General features: G+C 40.1%; 1 protein-coding gene across 5 annotated transcripts in view; it reads left to right on the top strand.

Annotated features, from left to right (window-relative positions):
* Nucleotides 1–21,690, top strand: part of nhsl2 (NHS-like 2) — a 405,566-nt gene that overhangs the window by 246,893 nt on the left and 136,983 nt on the right. Inside the window, exon 1 of one of the 5 annotated variants that reach the window (XM_072270708.1) lies at nucleotides 6,243–6,363. The exons of 3 other annotated variants lie outside the window; for them this stretch is intronic. In XM_072270708.1, the coding sequence (XP_072126809.1) occupies nucleotides 6,306–6,363 (58 nt within the window). In that variant the 5' untranslated portion in view covers nucleotides 6,243–6,305. Of the gene's footprint in view, nucleotides 1–6,242; nucleotides 6,364–8,477; nucleotides 8,644–21,690 lie in introns of those variants that run through there. One more of the 5 variants, XM_072270707.1, reaches the window with a different exon arrangement.

The following is a 21,690-nucleotide window of genomic DNA, read 5'->3' as shown; positions in this document are numbered from 1 at the left end:
ATTAAGCTTCTCCATTGTTACACCTATCATAGTAGAGAGATATATCCGTATAAAAATATAGATAACTTATTCTTGGTCATATAAGCCCTATGAACCACTTTAAATTGTAGGAGGGAATGACGAGTGCATAATGATGAAGTATAAACCAATTTAAAAATCTCATTTCAAGTTTCTTCAGAAATTGAAGCCTGTAAATCTTGTTCCCAAAGGTTTCTGATTTTGTCCAAAGAATCATTTCTCATTCCCAACAACATTTCATAAATATTGAATATTGAACCATTATAAGATGATTTCATTTTAAGAATTTCATCTAATACATTCTTATCAGGACTATTAGGAAATGTATATAATTGAGATCGCAGAAAACCTCTAATTTGTAGGTACCGAAAAAAATAGTTTTTTAGTAAGCTATGTTTAGTTGACAATTGTTTGATCGAAGAAAGACTTCCTCCAACAAACAGATCCTGGAAACATGTAATACCCAATCCTTCCCATTGTTTAAAAACTACATCAGCCATAGAAGGCTTAAAAAAATAATTTTAAAAAATGGGACTAGAAAGGGAGAATCTCAATAAACCAAAGTGTTCTCTAAATTGTATCCAAATCCTCAAAGTATGTTTGACTACCACATTTTCAGTTATCTTACTTAAGGGTAAAGGAAGTGAAGATCCCAAAAGAGAGATAATAGAAAATTTATTAGCCAAGTTAGCTTCTAAAGAAACCTACCTGGGACAGACTTCATGATTAATATAGTATACCCAGAATGTGAGATTCCGTATATTAGCTGCCCAGTAATAAAACCTAAAATTTGGTAAAGTTAAACCTCCATTCTTTTTAACTTTCTGGAGATGGACTTTATTCAATTGAGGACGTTTAATTTTCCATATGTAGGAGGATAAAATAGAGTCCAGAGAGTCAAAAAAGGATTTAGGAATAAAAATGGGTAAAGCCTGAAAGAGGTATATAAATTTAGGTAAAACATTCACCTTTATAGAATTAATTCGACCAATCAATGATAACAAAAAGGGCGACCAATTTGATAACGTTCTTTTTATATAATTTAATAAAGTAAGAAAATTTTCATTAAATAGGTATTTATAATTCTTAGTAATTGTTACACCCAAGTAAGTGAATTAGTTTCTTACAAATCTAAAAGGAAAGCTAACATCAGTTAACAGCAAATTATTCAAAATAATTAATATTTACTAAAACAGAGACCTCAGTAATCCAGTTTCTTGGCAACTAACTTCCTATTCTTAGAACCATATGTGGGCCCGTATAAGACAGTTACTATCCAAATTCACAGCAAAATGGTAAAATAATGCACACAAAATGCTGCAGGAACTCAGCAAGTTAGATGCGAAATGGAGAGAGATAAACAGTTAATGTCTGGGGCCAAGATCCCTCACTGGACCCTCCAGCATATTGCGTGCATTGCTCAAGACTTCCAGCATCTGTAATATCTCTTGTGTCTCAGAATGTTAGAATAATAGCCTGGTATGTGGTGAAGAAATGTGACTGGCTACTGATCATGCAGAAGTCTCACATCAATTTAGTTGGCTTTCAGTGTGGACACTTCACACTGTCAGTTATGAATAATTGCTTTCTGTTGGGCACTTGCACTATTTGTGTTATGCTACTGATATGCCTGCATGGCAAATCTAGCAGCAAATCAAGGAGTAAAAGGCTCTTAATTTTTAACTTTTGAAGAATTTTACAGAGAGTAAAGTTGAGTATTAGGGCCTACAGTACATAATGATTGTGGCTGAAGATGAACTATCATAAATAATATCTACGGCAGATGCATGTGTTCAAAGCACATATGCATACTCTAGACTTTGCTGTCAAATTTATTCCAATATTACAGTGATTGCCAATAGCCCCAAGGTTGTTCCCATCTCAACTTCTAACCTGAACTCATTTGGGTGAGATGAAAAGCCATTTGATACAATATGTGACCAGCTGAAAGAGTTGCATGGCATAAATACAAAGGGATTCCACAGATGGTGGAAATCTTGAGCAACGTATATATAATGCTAGAGGAACTCAGCTAGTCAGGCAGCATCTATAGAGGGGAATAAACGGTTCATGTTTCAGTCCAAGATGCACATGGAAGCACTCTCAGCTTAATAATTTTGGTATTATTTGTTTATGGTAAACAGTTTGTGAAAACCTGCCTTCGTATTTGGCAACACAGCCAGCTTCTGAAAATGTGATTAAACAAGAACTAGAAAGTGGCCATAGGAGTGGGCTTTATTCCGGTACTAATTTCATATTGATGGAATTGTAGAATAACTAGCTTTAAGAGATGTGATATATGTTTGTTTAAGTCTTTTTGGATATCCCAGATCCTATTTAAGAGGCATCTCAGAGGACGTGTGGGCTTGTGCACCCAATCTGTAGAGTTAGGTCAGCTGAAAATTTCTTTACTCCTCAGCAGGACCCTGCTATTTTACCTTGATGGCCAGATTGGAGCAGGGTCCGATAACTAAAAAATCATGTTGACACCAAGTAGGATCGAGGTATACAAACAAGATGTCTAGCAAGAGAGTCTAGTGTCTAAACCAGTGTTCCCCAGCCTCCGGGCAGCGAAGCATGCAGGGTTGCAGTGGTAGCCAGAGCACACCCAGCACATCTTTAAGAAAAAAGCCGAAATAAATAAGCTAATTAATTAGGTACTGCCTGGCACATAAATGTCAGCCCAGATCAGAGGCGATTGCCGATTTCACTTGCTCTACACAATGTTCACTCCTCTTTCCAGGGCACTGAACCCTTTAGCTGTTCCATTGTTTGGTCAATTTAAATGCCAGCCCAGACAGGCTGAAAAGACAAGGCTGTCAGGATTGAGGTGACATGTTGAATTTACACAAACTTCTAACAAAGTATATGCACTGCTGTGCTTTCTTTGTAATGACAGTTATGTGCTGGTCCCAGGACAGATCCTCTGACACTTTTCAGAGAGAGAAACGTCGATCCTTAATGCCGAAGAATTTAAAGTTATTGACCCTCTCCACCTCAGTCCCTCTAATGAAGACTGGCTTCTGGGCAGCACCTAATTAATTAGCTTGTTTATTTTGGCTTTTTTCTTAAAGATGTGCTGGGTGCGCTCCGGCTACCGCTGCACCACAGCATGCTTCGCGGCCCAGTATCGAAACGCGGCCCGGATGTTGGGACCACTGGTCTAAACAATGTCAGTTTTCTACCCATTCCATCCTATATAGCAGGAATACAGCAAAGTACATGTTAAATATCTCAGAAGACGAGGCATAGGTTTAAGATCAAAGACGAGGCATAGGTTTAAGATCAGAGGGGGAAAAATCAAAAGTCAGATCAGATGAACTTCTTCATGCAAATGGTGGTGCACCTGTAGAATGAATTGCCAGTAATAGTGCTTGAAGTGGGCACATTAGCGACATATAAAGGCAATCTACTTAAGTACATTGATTGGAGGGTTTAGTGGACTCAAAAGCAGGCAGGTGGGACTAGCTCACTAGGCAACATAGTTGGCATGCCCGGAAGGGCCTGGTTCCATGCTGTAATACTCTAGGATCCTATGACTGCAAGTTGTAGCTCATCAGCAGCTGCAGATGTGTGTGTCTCCATGAAATCATTCGGGGTCTTCCCCAGAAGCCCTGGATGAACCATAAAATTCAGAATTTACTGATGACCAGGTCAGAGGCATTCAAGAATGCTACAAAAGGTGAAAGTGTAATCTATGGAAAGCCAACTGACAGGTGAAGTGGAGTTTTTGGACTAGACTGGAATCAACCAGGGATGCTCCACAGCTGTGGCTGGGTTTGAATGCTATAACCTCCTGCAAAATTAAATCAAGCGACATGGGGAACAGTAGAGCTTTGTTCCCAGATGTGCTCAATGCCTTCTTTGCTCGATTTGACAACCAGAAAATGGGGAAGCCGCCGCACATCCCCACATTTCCCAACGATCCTTCGGTCTCAGTACCTGAAGGTGACGTGCTGGCTGCCTTCAAGGGAGTGAATCCAAGAAAAGCATCTGGTCTGGATGGAATACCTGGCCTTCTGAGTACTGAAGAACTAAGCTGACCAACTGGATATCTTTAACCTCTCGCATCAGCAATGTGTGGTACCTACCTGCTTCAAGCAGGCTTCAATTATACCGGAACCCAAGAAGAGCGTGGTAACCTGCCTCAGTGACTACTACCCAGTGACGCTTACGTACATCCACAGTGATGAAGTGTTTTGAGAAGCTGCTGTTGAAGCATATAAGCTCCTGTCTGAGTGGCGACTTGGATCTGCTTCAATTTGCCTACCGAAGCAACGGGTCTACAGCAGGTGCCATCTTATTGGCTTTTTACATAACCCTGGAACCTCTGGACAGCAAAGAAGAATACATCAGGATGCTCTTTATTGATTACAGCACAGCATTTAATACCATCGTCCTCTCAAAACTCCAATACCTGGGCCTCAATACCCCTTTATGCAATTAGATACTGGATTTCTTCACTTGCAGACCCCAGTGAGTTCGGATTGGCAAGAACATCTCCTCCACAATCTCCATCATCACAGGTGCACCTGTGTGCTTAGCCCTCTGCTCTACTCACTTTACACTTATGGCTCTGAGGCTAAACACAGCTCCAGTGCTATGTTTAAGTTTGCTGACAACACCATTATCATTGGCCAAATCAACAGTAGTAACGATTCAGCGTACAGGAGGGAAAATGAAAGTTTGGCTGAGTGGTGTCATAACAACATACTCTTACTCAATGTCAACAAGATTAAAGAACTAATTGTAAACTTCAGGAGAGGGAAATCTGATGAGTGAAGAGGGTAGGTAATTTTAAATTTCTGGGTGCCACTATCTCAGAGGACCTGTTCTGGACCCATCATATAAATGTAATCTCAAAGAAAGCACAACAGCACCTCTACTTCCTTAGGAGGCTGCAGAGATTCGGCATGACATCAAAAACATTGACCAACTTCGACAGATGTGCATTGGAAAAAGTGTTGACTGGCTGCATTATGGCCTAGTAAGGGAACAACAATGCCTTTGAATGGCGAATCTTACAAAAGGTCATGGATTCGACCACATACATAATGGGTAAAGCCTTCTCAACCATTGAGATCATCTAAATGAGGTGCTGTCATAGAAAAGCAGCATCCATCATCAAAGATCCTCACCAGCCAGTCCATGCTCTTCTCTCGCTGCTGCCACAGACAGAAGTTACAAGACCCTGAGGACTCGCAACACCAGGTTCAAGAACAGTTACTACCCCTGAACCATCAGTCTCATGACCAAAAGAGGATAATTACACTCACCTATTGAGGTTTCCATGACCAATGATTTCACTTTAAGGACTCTTTATCTTTTTACTTCATGTTCTCGTTACTTATTGCTATTTATTTGTAGTTGCATTTTCAACAGTTAATTTTCTTCTATTCTCTTGCTCTTTCATTGATCCTGTTTACAGTTACTATTCTATAGATTTGTTGAATATGGCTACAGGAGAAAGAATCTCGGTTTATGTGGTGCCATGTGTGTACTCTAGTAATGAAGTTTACTTTGAACTTTGAACTTAAACAAGCTCTTGCTTGTTCTGAGTGGATCATGAAGTTGTGGTCTACTCTCGATGCATATTTGATCAGGCTTTGGGTGGTGGGTTTGTAGATCTCTTGCTTTCTCTGACCAGCTGCTGCTCAATTAACATCAAAACAGCCAAGAGTGAAGGCATCGGCAATCTCTTCATTACCTGTATGTCGATAAGCATCCAGTAGAATTCACTAGGTGATGATTCTAAGTGCAAATCTTCACCTCTCTAACACTGGGCACCACAGGTCAGGTAGAATTCAATTATTACTGCCCGGGGATTGATAACTTAACGTGACACAGACAAGGCGGGAAGTGAACCCAGGTGTTTCCTGTTTCACATTCTTAAGTAGTTTTAACCATAGTCAACCGAATGTTGATGTAATCATGTCTGGTTATCAGTTCATAACAGCTAGTTTGGAACAGGTATTAATTTCTGAAATTTGCAGAGATATGAACACGTTTGAGATCGCAGCAAAGTAACACCAAGCACAGCTGTGACTGTAGTTTTGCTTTTCCTCATTGGGCATCACTACCAGGAAGGAGCTCAAGCAGTGCCTCTCCTCCCTCCCTCCCTCCCCCTTGTTGCTGTGGTACGCAGGGCCCATTTCCCATAGGAACTGTCTGTAATGATGCACCCTGTTCAAGCTGCACTGGGGCCAGCACTTTACTGCTGGCAATCTTCCAAACAATCAAGGCAACAGGGAAGTGGAAAGGGATGAGCTGCACCATGGTAATAAGGGATGATGGGCAACACCTATGAAAAAGAGCAACCAGGCCAGAGAAAGAAAAAAAACAAAGGTATTGTTTTGTTGTATCATGCCGGGTTTCCCCATAGGCTACGGGTGAGAAAAATCAGTTGCTGCTCTACTTACATGAAGCAGGTAACAGACATCTTTGTCGGGTTGCTTTTAACAGAAATGCAGGGGTTTACTGTAGACTGGGACTCTCAAGCAGATTAAAAGATCGAGGAAGATTACTGTGTTAATTTATTCTGATTGATAGCAAAATAACAGCAGGCAGCCGCGTGTGATTTCTGAATGCAGCTTGTTGCTTGTATCTACTGACATTCTCTGATAAAGATTACATCAGTGTCAGTACAGACCCCATAATCGGACTGCAAAGTGATGCTTCTCTCAATGTCATTTCAAGAAGGGATATTATTTCTCTGGAAAGTACAGCCAGTCTAATAATCATAAATAGATGACTGATTTCTAAATTGCGACAAAGTATCCATGCCAGACAGTGTGGAAAAAGACAAAATTGTAGCGGAATGTAACCAGCTAAGGAGCTGAATATTAACCTAGCCTTTTGCATTACATCATGCTTGGCCTTAGTCCTGCACCAGGAATTCTAGAGCTTCGTTTCTATGTCTGAGTGTGGGTGTGTGAAGGGCATTGAGGATAGGAGTAGCTGTGTGTGTGTGTGTGTGTGTGTGTGTGTGTGTGTGTGTGGAGGGGGGGAGGGTACATGGACTCCTGTTTTAAAGATCTAAAATTTCCTGTGTGTCAGAAGTACACAAGGTGGTGGTATGTTGGGGGTGGAATAGGGTGTGTGTTATGGAGCAGAAAGGCAGATACAATAATCACTCGTTAAGTTGATACATAAAAGGCAAACTTTAAAAGTTAGCATTTATTTGCTACAATCAGAGAGTTCAGGACATTATTTGATTTTTACCTTTATTCTCATAAAGTAGATATTATTACTTGTTCTCATGAATTAGATTGTTACTGAACTTGTTAAATTGATCTGAGAGTATTTTAAAAGATTGACACCATATTGTGGGCTGAAGGGCCTGTACTGTGTTGTACTGTTCTGTGTTCTCTAAACTGAGGGAAAATCAATGAGTGGTGGCTGGGAAGGTGAAGCTACTGCCTTAATCCTTAATAAATTTAGAAAATTAATCTTTACTGTTCCTCAACATAATGAGCAAAATTTAGCAAGGTAGAAATAAGTTACAGTCCAGAATTCTTTCCGTGGTCAGTTTATCCTGCTCTTTGGACTTCAGTGAAAGCTTGAAAAGTAATTAGGGTTTGCGTGATCACATCAAAATAAAAAAATGGTATCAATAAAACACCCTTTCCAGGACTTGTGAATGGACTTTGCATTACAAAGTAATTAAAATTTTAATTTATGACTAAGGTAAAACATCTGTATTTTTGTATGAAGGATAACATTTTAAAAAGCTGTTTGAATTATAAAACCGTTAAAACTGAAGTTTAGCTCTGGAGAGCCTGAGATGAACTGTATGTTACTTTTACTGCAGGAAATGTAGCTATTAATTGGTAACATACCAGTTAGCATAAGAACTCTGAACCATATGTCCGTTCATCACAGGTGTTTTGTGTGCCCATGTGCATTTCTCATTTTTAGTTAAAATTAGACTATTGAAGCTTGGAAAGGAATCATAGTTCTTAGTGATCTGTATCCCCCCAAATCAAATGTTTATTCAGTAAGTCTTGGTAAAATCTGATTAAAAATGCTCCCATAGATGAAACAATTTAGATTATTTAATGTGCATTACTTGAAATCAACATATTTTGTGCCTGTTGTCTGTTCCAGGTTTTGCTTCAAGCTTCTGGAGTTGATAACTCTTTGCTTGAAAAGTGAAGGGAGGGGGGTTGGGGAGGGAGGTGAGTAGCAAGTAGGACTGGCTATTCAGCTTGTCTAATAGGAAAGGCATGGCTTCACAAGGTCTGCAGATCTTACACAGATTGGCCTCAGCCTGGATCATTGTGAAAACATGTTATATCTCACAGAAAAACCTCAGTAGGAAAGCACGATACAAGTGGGAAGGAAAGGGGACAGAATTATGACAATGGGCTGTTCTGAGTTTAGTAAAACAGAGTTCCTGCTCACTTCCTATGTTCCCGAGTCAACAGATTTGAAGGGAAGTTGCCGTTTAGTCTTGATTTTTTTTATTGCAAATGAGCTAATGGGATCTCTTAGCTTGCTGTTTCCCAATGTGATGTTAACCACATTTCTTACATGCTGGTGGCTGGGGTCCTATGCTTTGGAGCATTTTTACAGAGAAGATGGATTATAAATCGAATACTCTAACACTTTCTCGCAATATGGGAGGTAGGATTAACATAGTATAAAGTCTGAAAGTGTGCTGCATTCTGAACTGTATTTTAGTACAAGAATATTAAGTTAAATTCATGATTAATTATCACAGATGAGCCACCACTTTATTACATAATGTTTAATCGCAGTATTTTAATCTAGTGATAGAATGGTTTAGTGTTTCCACGCTGCAGTCTCTGTTTCTTTTACATGCTCATTGCCTTATTTTCCTTTAAAGTAGTAATAAAGACTTTTTGAGCATACCACAGGATGCAGTGTGAATTAAGGCTGGATGTGGGACTGATGTATACCTTCCTCATCTTTGCAACTTACTTATATTTTTAGAAAAGAAAATAGGAAAAAAATCAGACAATCAAGGTTTAAGTATTGACCTTTATTTTCAAGAGGAGGGATTTGGTGTTGTATCATTTATTTTAGGGATTTTATCCTGCTCTTATCCATGGTGAATAGAGTTGTGTAAAGCAACTGATAAACAGTCAAGTCGTTTTCCACCTCACATTGGCTGCTGCAGAAATAAGATTCAGGATAAATGTAAAGCAGACTCTCGGTATATGAAGCCAGAGTTAGCCCTGGTGTGACCACAATCACATAACTGATAGCAATTCAATTTTTAATTAACCTGACTGTTATTATGTTAATTAAAAACAATATTTTAATTTTAAAACCAGTATAATGAATAGATAAGATATACTAGAGACTAATTATGATAAATGAGAAGAGGAATTTTAGAAGGTGGGGAGGGGGGAGCATTACAGCAATTGCTATCGTAAACCTTTGACAGTGGAATCCAAAATGTGTTGCTTTTTCAAGAGTCGCTGCTAAGAACTTCCTCTTCTGTTAATACTTTTATTTTGATGAACAATAGAGTAAAAAGAGAAGCAATTCAACATAGTTGACAGTTTAGTTCCAAGCTATACTTGGCTTGAGCTAGGCATGAAAGGAAAAACAGTTATTTTAAGAAAATCCCCAAATCATGCTTGGAAGAGGATATTTACAGTCAGTGGCTACCTTATTTAGTACATCTGCTCATTAATGCAAATACTTAATCAGCCAATCATGTGGCAACAACTCAAAGCATAAAAGCATGAAGACATGGTCAATAGGTGCAGTTGTTGCTTTTCAGACCAAATATGAGAATGGGGAAGAAATATGATCTCAGTGACCTTGACTGTGAACTAAATGTTGGTGCCAGATGGGGTGGTCTGAGTATCTCAGAAACTGTTGATCTCCCAGGATTTTCACGCACAACAGTTGATCAAGTTTACAAGGAAATGTGTGAAAACAAGAGACATCCACTGAGCAGCAGTTATGTGGGCAAAAATATCTTGTTAATGAGAGAGGTCAGAGGAGAATTGCCAGAATGTTTCAAGCTGATAGAAAGATGACAGTGACCCAAATACCAATTTATCTTTTATAAAACCACTGATTCTCACAGCTACCTGGACGATGCCTCTTCCCACCTTGTCACTTATAAAGATGCCATCGCCTTCTCTCAGTTCCTCCATCTCTGCTGCATCTGCTCTCGGGATGAGGCTTTTCATTCCAGAACTACTGAGGTATCCTCCTTCTTCAAAGAAAGGGTTTTCATTCCTCCACCATCAATGCTCTCTTCCATTTTGCGTACATCTGCCCTCACCCTCTTGTCCTCTCCTGCCACCCCACTAGCTTCTGCGTCTAGCATATGATTCTCCGTAACTTCCGCTATCTACAATGGGATCCCACCACCAAATGCATCTTTCCTTCCCCTCTCTTTCCACTTTCCAAAGAGACTGCTCCCTACGCAACTACCTTGTCCACTTATCCCTTCTCACTGATCTCCCTCCTGGTACTTGTCCTTGCAAGTGGAACAAGTGTCATACCTGCCCCTACACCTCCCCCCTCACTACCATTCAGGGCCCCAAACATCCCTCCAGGTGAGGTGATACTTCACCTGCGAGTCTGTTGGGGTCATCTACTGTATCCAGTATTCCCGGTGTGGCCCCCTGAATATTGGTGAGAACCGACATAGATTGGGAAACCTCTTCGCCAAGCACCTACACTCCATCTGCCAAAAAAAGTGAGATCTCCCTGTAGCCACCCATTTTAATTCCACCTCCCATTCCTATTCTGACATGTCTGTCCATGGCTTCCTTCTATCGCCGTGATGAGGCCACATTCAGGTTGGAGGAACAACACCTTATATTCCATCTGGGTGGCCTCCAACCTAATGGCATGGACATTGATTTCTCGAACTTCTGGTAATTTCTGCCCCCCACTGACTTCTTCTTTTTCTTTCCAGTCCTGGTGAAGGGTCTCGGCCGGAGATGTTGACCGAACTCTTTTCCATAGAGGCTGCCTGGCCTGCTGAGTTCTTCCAGCGTTTTGTGTGTGTTGTCCCCCCCATCCCTCCCCACTGATCTCCCTCCTGGTACTTATCCGTGTAAGCGGAACAAGTGCTACACATGCCCTTACACATCCTCCCTTACCACCATTCAGGGCCCCAAACAGTCCTTCCAGGTGAGGCAACACTTCACCTGTGAGTCGACTGGGGTGATATACTGCGTCCGGTGCTCCCGATGTGGGCTTTTATATATTGGCGAGACCTGACGCAGACTGGGAGACCGCTTTGCTAAACATCTACGCTCTGTCCGCCAGAGAAAGCAGGATCTCCCAGTGGCCACACATTTTAATTCCACATCCCATTCCCATTCTGACATGTCTATCCATGGCCTCCTCTACTGTAAAGATGAAGCCACACTCAGGTTGGAGGAACAACACCTTATATTCCGTCTGGGTAGCCTCCAACCTGATGGCATAAACATCGACTTCTCTAACTTCCGCTAAGTCCCCACCTCCCCCTCGTATCCCATCTGTTACTCATTTTTATGCACACATTCTTTCTCTCACTCTCCTTTTTCTCCCTCTGTCCCTCTGAATATACCTCTTGCCCATCCTCTGGGTCCCCCCCCCCCTGTCTTTCTTCCCGGACCTCCTGTCCCATGATCCTCTCGTATCCCCTTTTGCCTATCACCCGTCCAGCTCTTGGCTCCATCCCTCCCCCTCCTGTCTTCTCCTATCATTTTGGATCTCCCCCTCCCCCTCCAACTTTCAAATCCCTTACTCACTCTTCCTTCAGTTAGTCCTGACGAAGGGTCTCGGCCTGAAACGTCGACTGCACCTCTTCCTACAGATGCTGCTTGGCCTGCTGCGTTCACCAGCAACTTTGATGTGTGTTGCTTGTGTGTGTTGATTTGGATCCTGTGTTTCTCGTGTTTGTGCAACAACTTGTTATAACTGTGGTGTGCAGAAGAACATCTCTGAATACACAACACGTCAGACCTTGAAGTGGATGGGTTACAACAGCAGAAGGCTGGGAACATACACTCATTTGCCACTTCATTAGGTACAGGAGGTAAACTAGAGCAGGGGTCCCCAACGTTTTTTTGCAACGTGGACCGGTTTATTATTGACAATATTCTTGCGGACCGGCTGACCTTGGGGGGGGGGGGTGGGTAGGGTTGCCAATGGACAAGAGTAGCAGTCAAATACGTTGTGTTTACCTTGAGAAAGACTACAATGACCATGAAGCCTTGCGCGGGCACCAGTGCGCATGTGTGTACGTGTCGATTTTTTCACTACAAGTCGTTTTTGGCGATTCTGTTCAGGGGATGGGGTGTTAATCACGACGGAAATATAGGTGATAAATGGCTAATACACTCAATTTTGTTTCTAAAAGGGTTTATCTAATGAATTAAATATTAAACGCACAGCACATATTTTCCTCGCATGAATATAGTGATAAGTCAATTATCAGGGGAGGACAATGGAGCTTGAAGAAAGTGTTGAATGAACATCCAGTAGAAGTGGTAGAGGCAGGTTTGATATTACTGTTTAAAGAAAAATTGGATAGGTATATGGACAGGAAAGGAATGGAGGGTTATGGGCTGAGTGCAGGTCAGTGGGACTAAGTGAGAGTAGCGTTCGGCACAGACTAGAAGGGCAGAGATGGCCTGTTTCCGTGCTGTAATTGTTATATGGTTATATAAGTCAGTTATAAGTCAATAGCATCATAACCTTTTAAGTAACGTTTGGATATTAAACACACAGCGCATATTTTCCCCGCATGAACATATAAAATCATTGCAACACACCAATATCGCTGAATCAGTGGGAGCTCTGGGCTTGTTTCCCTGCAACAAGATGGTGTCATCGAGGGGTGATGGGAGACAGCGATACTCGAACAGGGTTCCTTATATCCAGTCTATTCCACAATTTAGTTTTCATGGCATTCATTGCAGAGATATGTTGGAAATGGAAGCAATGTTTTCAGTGCTTTCATGGCTATCACAGGATATTTAGCCTTGACTTTGATCCAGAATGCCGGCAGAGATGTTATGTCAAACATACATTTCAGCCTGCCGTCATTTGCAAGCTCGAGGAGTTGGTCTCCTTCCCGCGCTGATGTGGATGATGTGTGGGTAATGACCTCATGTGTGTTCAAGCTCAACAGTGCGTGACAGGGAATGAGGAAAGGTGCAGCTGACTCCTATCACCAAATCATATCGTTTCCTCGTGGCCCGATAGCACATGCTTTGTGGCCTGGTACCGACCCACAGCCCGGTGGTTGGGGACCACTGAAGTAGAGGATGCCTTTAGGTAATGGTCAGAAAGAGACCCGGCGGATTCAGAAGAAAGCTCCATCCCCAAGGAGGTGTGAGAATGTGGTTGAAGGAATAAGATAGATGAATTTAAGGTAAGGTTGGACAAGTGTACAAGAAAGGAATATGGGATGACATTGATACATTCAGATAAGGAAAGACAGGAAGAGGCTCAAAATGAAGCATAAAAAAAATCAGCTGGCTAGGCTGAATGAGCTTTTACTTTGCTGTGTATTCCATGTGATTGTATGTTATTCTATAATAGAACCAAGCTTGGTTTGAAGCAACAGAATATTCCCTTCCCACTCTTGGACAGGTTTCTATGGAGATATATATACAGGAAAGTGGCTGTAGATACGTGTGCTTTCTTCACTCATGTTGGCATCATGTCCAAATAAGGATGTCCAGCAAATGTCAGTCACAAACACAAACATAAAATCTGAAATCAGGACACCGTTGCTTTATGAAATTAAAACTTTTTTATTGATTCAGCACTTAGACACTAATTGCTTGCTGTAGTCACAGATGCCACAGAAATTACACACTGACCCTCACAATGTGGAAACAGAGTGTGGTGATTATTCCTCTGGATGGTGCCTAGCCGTAACCTCTGACATCAACAGCACTGCCAAGCCACTGATCTAGGGGTCTGTGGTAGCAGTAAACTGTTCACATACTCCTCAATCTTTATAAACAGCTGCTGGCACCAGTTACTTTTTTAAGTAAAACAGACAGGGAATGATTTTTTAAAAAATGAATTGCAGTGATATTTTTGAGTGAACTTTGATTCATGCATAGTCCATAACTTTTAACCCTCAATTTATTGTAGGTTAATTTTGAAGGGTGTAGTTGTAATCTCTTTATTTAGATTCTGATGTAATGAAATGTTCGAACTATATATAAAAGAAATCTGTCCATCTTGGCAACATAAGCACATTAGGGAAATATGGAGGATAAAGAAGAACTTCTTTAAGGTGAACTGTGTCAGAAAGATCCAGTCTAATTTTCCAGTGGGCCGGTTATTAATTGGAAATGGATGCAAATATATCAAAGGTGACACAAAATTGGTCTAATGCATGATTTCTGCAATGAAAACAAGGACAATATGTTCAAATTTGAAATATTATTAAGTTGGTCATGATCGCATTGGTGTAAATGGGACATTGCTATGGCCACATTAGCCACCTCATGTCTTACAGTAACTACACATTAAAATTTGATAAGATTGGCTGTAAAGTGATTTGAGAAGTCCTGGAGATGCAGGAGTTATGGTGAGGAATCAAGCTTACACTTCAGTTCAATGTATATTAATGATTACATGTGTTGGAATTTATGGCATATCTGTTCACATTAGTAAATGCAAATATTGCCATCTTTGCATTAGTTTGAAGGGAATATGTATTGAACTATCATGATCCATAACAAGGGGTAACAGACTGCTGCAGTGCTTTATAGATGAGAGTACTGTATGTGTAGGAGTGTTGGATACAAAACAGCAGATGGTTATGTGTTCCATGACAAATAATATATGGCTTTAAAGTATTCTGGTGTGTGGAAAAGCTGCGTGTGGGTACCTGCTACGCCAATATGAAATTTTGCTTTGCAAACCAGAAGATTCAGGATTCAAATCAAGTCTATAGAATATTAAACAAACCCAGCCATGGAACTCCAACTGATTTTAGTTTTTAGAAACAGTGAAAGGAATGGGAGGTGGGAAAAAAAATCTATGGTTCCCCCTCTTGGATCACTGGTTTGTGATACCTTTTGAAAAATACCAGGGTCTCTTTGTCAATTAAAGCAGGCTTGGGCTCTGCCTATGGGCAAATAGTCACTTAGCTAAAATCATGAAGAAAACAACATGGAGTTGAGATTTTGGAAGTATGTCAGGAACTTGGAGCTGTACTTCAGCATGAGTTGGGTCCCACAGGAGGGAAGAAGCAGAGAATTGGAAAACGTAAAAAAAAAAGAAAGTTGTGTAGGTCACAAAAACAATAACAAATAGCCTGAGGTTGGCTTCTGTGGGGGCACAGGTGCTGTATATAATTTTCATACCTCTGTGAACATCAAACAATCATCGTGTAGTACAGAAGGATGTATAAATGTGCAAATGCGTTGTGCATGAAGTAATGAATAATTGGTTTACTTTACAGAAGGTAACAGGTGACTAAATTAGAATGATTACACAGCAGTGCATTCTGGGATAACATCAGGTTTTATTCAATGAAAAATTGTAACATGCTGTTTTCAATATTTTATATGTTTACCTCAAACATTTCAATTGCTGGCAAGTAATAATTTCTTCCACAGATCTGGTGCAATGGTGTCATAGGGTAAACTCGAACTGCGCTTAGGGTTTGATAACCTAACTTGCACTGAGATGTAATTAGATTTAAAGAACTGATTGGATAAGCATTTGGTGGGATTCCGGAGAGGAGACATAATTGACCTTCCTGATTTTGGCTTATATTTGTAATTGTGTTCTATGTATCTGTTCTGGAATTGACAGCATCATCTATTCACAACAAATAATTGATAAAAAATATTGTAAAATGATGTTTCAGAAAAGCTCCAATCAAACTGTCTCCACCTTCCCTCAGGCCCTACAAGACTCTAGGTATAACCTTGATGCTAATACTGTCATTGTAATGGAAGAAGCATTCCATGTCCTATTTGATTTGGTATGAATCCCTGTTTGTTATTGAACATCTTTTAAAAGAGAAAAAGAAATTAACATTTTCTTCACGCTGACATTTCAGTTACACAAACAAAATCAATACCTTATCACATAGTGCAATCCAAAATTCTGTAAAGTGCACAAGTATAATGAAAGTATCTGAAACTCCTCAGTTCCTGAAAACAAATTGGGCTTCCATCCTTTGCTGCGGTTTTGTATTTTTCTTGCGGTCTGAGGGAAAGGATATTGAAGGTAATAAGCCCAAGAAATTCTGCTGTCTCCTAATGGGTAACCTGAATGGTCACAGTATCAGACATTGTACACTTTTGTGGTTGAAAATGTTCTGCCCAGGACTCTGCTTTTAATTAAAACCACAATCAATATTTGTTACAAGGGAGAAAGAACTTCTATTTAAGAGTAAGATAAAGTGACTACACTAATTAAGGAGACAGGTTTGTAACAGGTTTTCACAGGCTTTGCTGTTTTCACAGAGAGATGTTGAATTCTCTGGAATAATGTAAACAAACAAATCTATTCCTGAAACCTCACTGACAACTGCAAGATATTTATTTAGTGAGCTCATACATTCCTTTTTCAAAAAAGTCATAATTTAACTAAAACAGACACACACTCATAAACAGGCACTATAAAAGCATATTACTTCCATTGAAATGATGGCTGATGCTGCCTTCCAGATCTACAGTCAGGAGCAGGCATTTGATTCATAGGATCCACAACTGTTTTAGTTCTTGCATCGAGCTTTGTGAAGAGTTCAGAAAGTTACTGTCAACTCTTTTCAGAATGAGGTGAATCTGTAATTCCGATCAGCACATAAATCTCCTCAGTAAAACTGGACAGGTTTGTATAGATAAAATAGAGGAATCTTTTTTTTTTAGTTAGCAAGCGGTTTAAATATCAGGAGGGCAGATTTAAAATCTTTGGCAAAAGTTATGAATGGGATTTGAGGATATATGTTTTTACTCAAAGAGAAGCTAGGATCTGGAATTCAATGCTTGCAGGGGTAATGGAAATATAATCAATCAGATTTGCAAAAGGAAATTTAGGGAGAATAATTTACAGGATTTGGGGAAATGGACAGCCAGAATTATTTTGCAAGGAGGTGGTATGGAATTGATAAGCCGATTGGCCTCCTGTTGTGCTGTGGCAAATGTTTGATTTGCAGCTCCTTCATTTGTTTGTGAATGTAAAGGCAATGATATAAAGTATTTATCTCCATTCTGTTTAGGCAGTGGGCAAGGTTTGTATTGATCCTTGTGATTTATATGGCCATTTTATTATGTTAATTATGGTAATTTTATTTTATTATCTAAACTGAACTTCAACCACTGAGGGTAATGTTTTGTGGCCATGACTTGCAGTCCATTATCAGACATTTGGTACTCCAAATCTAGTAAACATTATTTAAAGTTATTAGTAGTTAAGTAAGTCTGAACTCTTCAATGAAGATACTGCAAATGAACATAGCCAAAGATCACCCTCAGGCTTTGCTCACAGTCTTTGCATAACTGGTAAACTCTGTTGTGTCAAAGGACTGTTTAAACTCATATATTGTGCTTTGTCAACAGAGACATCTCAGGATCTGTGTGCACAACCATCTACGTATTATTTTTAAAAACAACTGATATAAGTTCTTTAAGTGACACAGCTAGTACCAGAAATTGTTGTCCTTTGAATATTAGTTTATGTAGTTAATTCATCTTGATTCAATTAAGAATTAAGACATTAGAGCATCACTGATTTGACCCCAGCTGGACTACCAGAATAACAATTTACAAATGCATAGTTATCATGTTAGTCGTCCAAACCCACATTGCAAAGTTCTCTCTTCCTGCAGGTTATAAAATGAGGATTGGTGTGCTCGTGACTGCCACTTTAAGATATTTCAGTGCTAGTCGTCATGCTTCTAAGAATCTCTCTTTCCTTGTTTCAGCATGTCAGATAGATGGGAGCAAAACTTATCTAGATATTGACTAAGACCCAACAAATGTTGAATATCTGCCACAGCCATCGATGCTGATATCTCCAAAACAGCTTCAACTTTGTGTCGATTGACAAAAATTTATTTATTTTTTAAAATTTATTGCGATAGAGCGTGTAATAGACTCTTCCGACCCTTCAAGCCACGTCACCCAGCAATCCCCGATTTAATCCTAGCCTAATCATGGGACAATTTACAATGATCAATTATCCTACCAACCGGTACGTCCTCAGACTGTGGGAAGAAACCAGAGTACCTGGAGGAAAGTCATGTGGTCATGGGAAGAACGTAGAAACTCCTTAAAGGCAGTGGTGGGAATTGAAACTGGGTAGCCTGTACTGTAAAGTGTTGTGCTAACCACTACACTAGGTTACCAGCTTAAAATTTCTCGGCCAGCATAAGTACTGTATGTCAAATAACTGCCTTTAGCGCTCCATTCTGTCATTGCATCTGAATGTTTATCAAGATCTTGAATTGCTTTTACTGCCTTTTATCCACAACACATAGGATTGGAATTAGGCCATTCAGCCCATTACAAAGCCTACAGCCATGCAATCATCGGAAGTGGCTGGAGCCCTGTTACCGACTCATGCACTTACCTTTGGAAATCTTTTTGAGGGAAGCTAATCCCAAATGGCATCCACTTCTAGCAATGCCTCCTAAAAGGTGTATGGAAAGTAGTTAAATACTCGAACCTGCATTTATAAATGCATTTTGAACATGGTCTGGAATGCTCCGGCTGGCTCTTGATGTGAGTTGGCAACAGAACATGACGAACATCGAGCTCTATGACGACCTACCGATGCTCACCACTAAAATCGAGGCGAGAAGATTGCAACCAGCGTACGCCACCCCGAGCTACCTGCCAGCCTAGTCATCATATGGGAGCCCAAGCACGGAAGGATGAACCCTGGGCGCCCTCCCAAGACTATGGTCAACATGCTCCTGGAAGACAACGGCACGGCTAATGTAGATGAACTGATGAGGGAGAGGGAGAAGTGGAGAGTTCGTCATTGTGCCCGACGCTGCCCCCCTAGGCCTGAGTCGACGTAGTAGTAGTTTGAACACATGCAGTCATAAACATTTTAGCATTGTGTAGGAGTGCAGCGATATCATCTGTACTTGGCTGTGGTACTGCTTTTAAGTAGAATCTAGATGCAGCTTTCTTATATTTTGCAACCAATTAGCTATCATTGAACCTAGAATCAGAATCAAGTTTAATATCCCTGACAAATGTCATGAAATTTGTTGTCTTTGTAGCAGCAGTACAAAAGCAATACATAATAATATTAGAATCAGAATCAGATTTATTATCACTGGCATGTGTCATGAAATTTGTTAACTTAGTAGCAGCAGTTCAATGTAGTACATTATAATAAAATATAAATAGTATTTAATAAAAAAATAATAATTATTATTATTATAGAGAATATATATTAAATAAGTAGTGAGGTAGTAATCATGGATTCAATGCCCATTCAGAAATCAAATGACAGAGAGGAAGAAGCTGTTTCTGGATCAGGCTTCTGTACCTCCTTCCTGATGGTAGCAATAAGAACAAGGCATGTCCTGAGTGATGGGGGCCCTTAATGATGGATACCAACCCTTTGAGACATCAGTCCTTGAAGATGTCTTGGATACTACAGAGTTTGGTGCTCATGATGGAGCTGACTAAGTTTACAACTCTCTGCAGCTGTGCAGTAGCACCTCCACGACCACCCCCCCCATCCCCATAGCAGACAGTGATGCTGACGATTAGAATGCTCTCCACAGTACATCTACAGTGGTGCTAGAAAGTTTGTGAACCCTGTAGAACTTTCTCTATATTCTCTGTAGGATTAAGGTCAGGACTTTGACTCGGCTATTCCAAAGCACAAATTTTCTTCTTTTTAAACCATTCTGTTGTTGATTTACTCTTGTCTTTTGGATCATTGTCTTTTTGCATTATTCTATTAAGCTTCAATTGATGGACTGCTACCCTAACATTCTCCTGTAAAATGTCTTGATACAATTTTGAATTACAGTACTTGTTCTCTCAATAATTGCAAACTGTCCAGTCCCTGGGGCAGCAAAGCAGCTCCAAACCATGATGCTTCTTCCATGATTGGGATGAGATTTTGGTGTTGGTGTGCAGTGCCTGTTTTCCTCCAAACAGAGCAATGTGCGTTTCTGTCAGAAAAGTTCAACTTTTGTTTCATCTGTCCACCGACTGTAGCAATTAGAGACTGAAGATATCTTTGAACACACCAACTGGTAGGTTTTGGTAGGTCCTGACCTTAATCCTATAGAAATGTTGATTGAGGGACCTGAAGCAAGCAGTTCATGCAAGGAAGCCCACCAATATCCCAGAGTAGAGGCAGTTTTGTAAGGAGAAATGGCTTAAAATTCCTCCAAACCGATGTGCAGGACTGATCAACAGTTACCAGAGATGTTTGGTTGAAGTTATTGCAGTACAAGGGAGGGTCACATCAGTTACTGAAAGCAAAGGTTCACATACTTTTTCCGACAAATACATGTAATATTGGATTTTTTTTTCAATAAGTAGATGAACCTGTATTATGTTTTGTGTTTTGGCACAGGTTTTAAGAGCCCTACATGGTACTCCAGCAGGGCCTGTCATCTTGCGAGGGTTCTCCCTCTTGAAAGACAGTCTGATGTCAGCTTCCAAGACAGAGACCACAAGGTCACTCATACTGTAGGGATTTCACAGCTTTAGGTTTACTCTCCTTTTCAAAGCATGCATACAAGGCAATAGGCTTATCTGGGAGGGAAGCATCACTGTTTTTCATTATTTTAGATTTCACTTTGTAGGAAGTAATGACCTATAAATCCTGCCAGAGTTAATATGCATCCAATTCCACCTCCAGCCTTATTTAGAATTGTTCCTTTGCTCTTTAGATCGCACTCCATATTCATATCTGGTTTTCTTGTATCGTCCTGGGTCACCAGACCTGAATGCCATTGATCTAGCCCTCAGCAGACTATGAATCTCCTGGTTCATCCATTGATTTTGATTTTAATATATACAGTTTGTTCTCATCGTACACACTCATCCACACAGGTTTTAGTCTAATCACCTTCTTCTTTAAAGCTGTGGCATTATTTGAGTTACAAGTTGATTCATCAAGCTTGACTTAGTTCTCTGTGCTATCCAAATCCACCAATAAGCATCAGAGAATATTTGTATATAACTTATTAATATTTCTTAATTATTGGGCTATTGTTATTTATTGCTTAAGTCAAGACTCTAGCAGAAGCTGTTCCATTAACTGAATGATTATATATGATACTTGATAATGTACATGCTCAAACATTACTTTCTGCAGAACAAAGGGCTTAGAGTCATGCTACCACCTTACTGTCCAATTTACATCGCTGTTCACTAGATAACAACAGGTATATTCATCCAACAGAAAAACAAACCTCACAACAAACTAGAATTGCAGAATTAAATTATTCCACCTTTCGAAACTTAAAATCTCTTGTTTCTTTCCTGCTTAAGTGAAGTGAAACTACACTTTTTTGAAATACTGTGCTCACTTCAAACTTAATACAGTTGCTTGATTCTAATATAAATGTAACATACTCCTCAGCATCCGAGTTATAAGTATTGATCTCTTTGACAATAGAAGTAGTTGTCCCTAATTCTCATCAATAGCTGCAATTGGCTATTTTGGTGCAAACAATTCTATTCTATAACATTGCTTTGTGAAGTAATTTCTCCTCCTACA

This window comes from Mobula birostris, chromosome 10, assembly GCF_030028105.1.
Source record: "Mobula birostris isolate sMobBir1 chromosome 10, sMobBir1.hap1, whole genome shotgun sequence".
In the NCBI taxonomy this organism is placed as follows: Eukaryota; Metazoa; Chordata; class Chondrichthyes; order Myliobatiformes; family Myliobatidae; genus Mobula; species Mobula birostris.
This window is presented reverse-complemented; position numbering and strand designations above follow the sequence as displayed.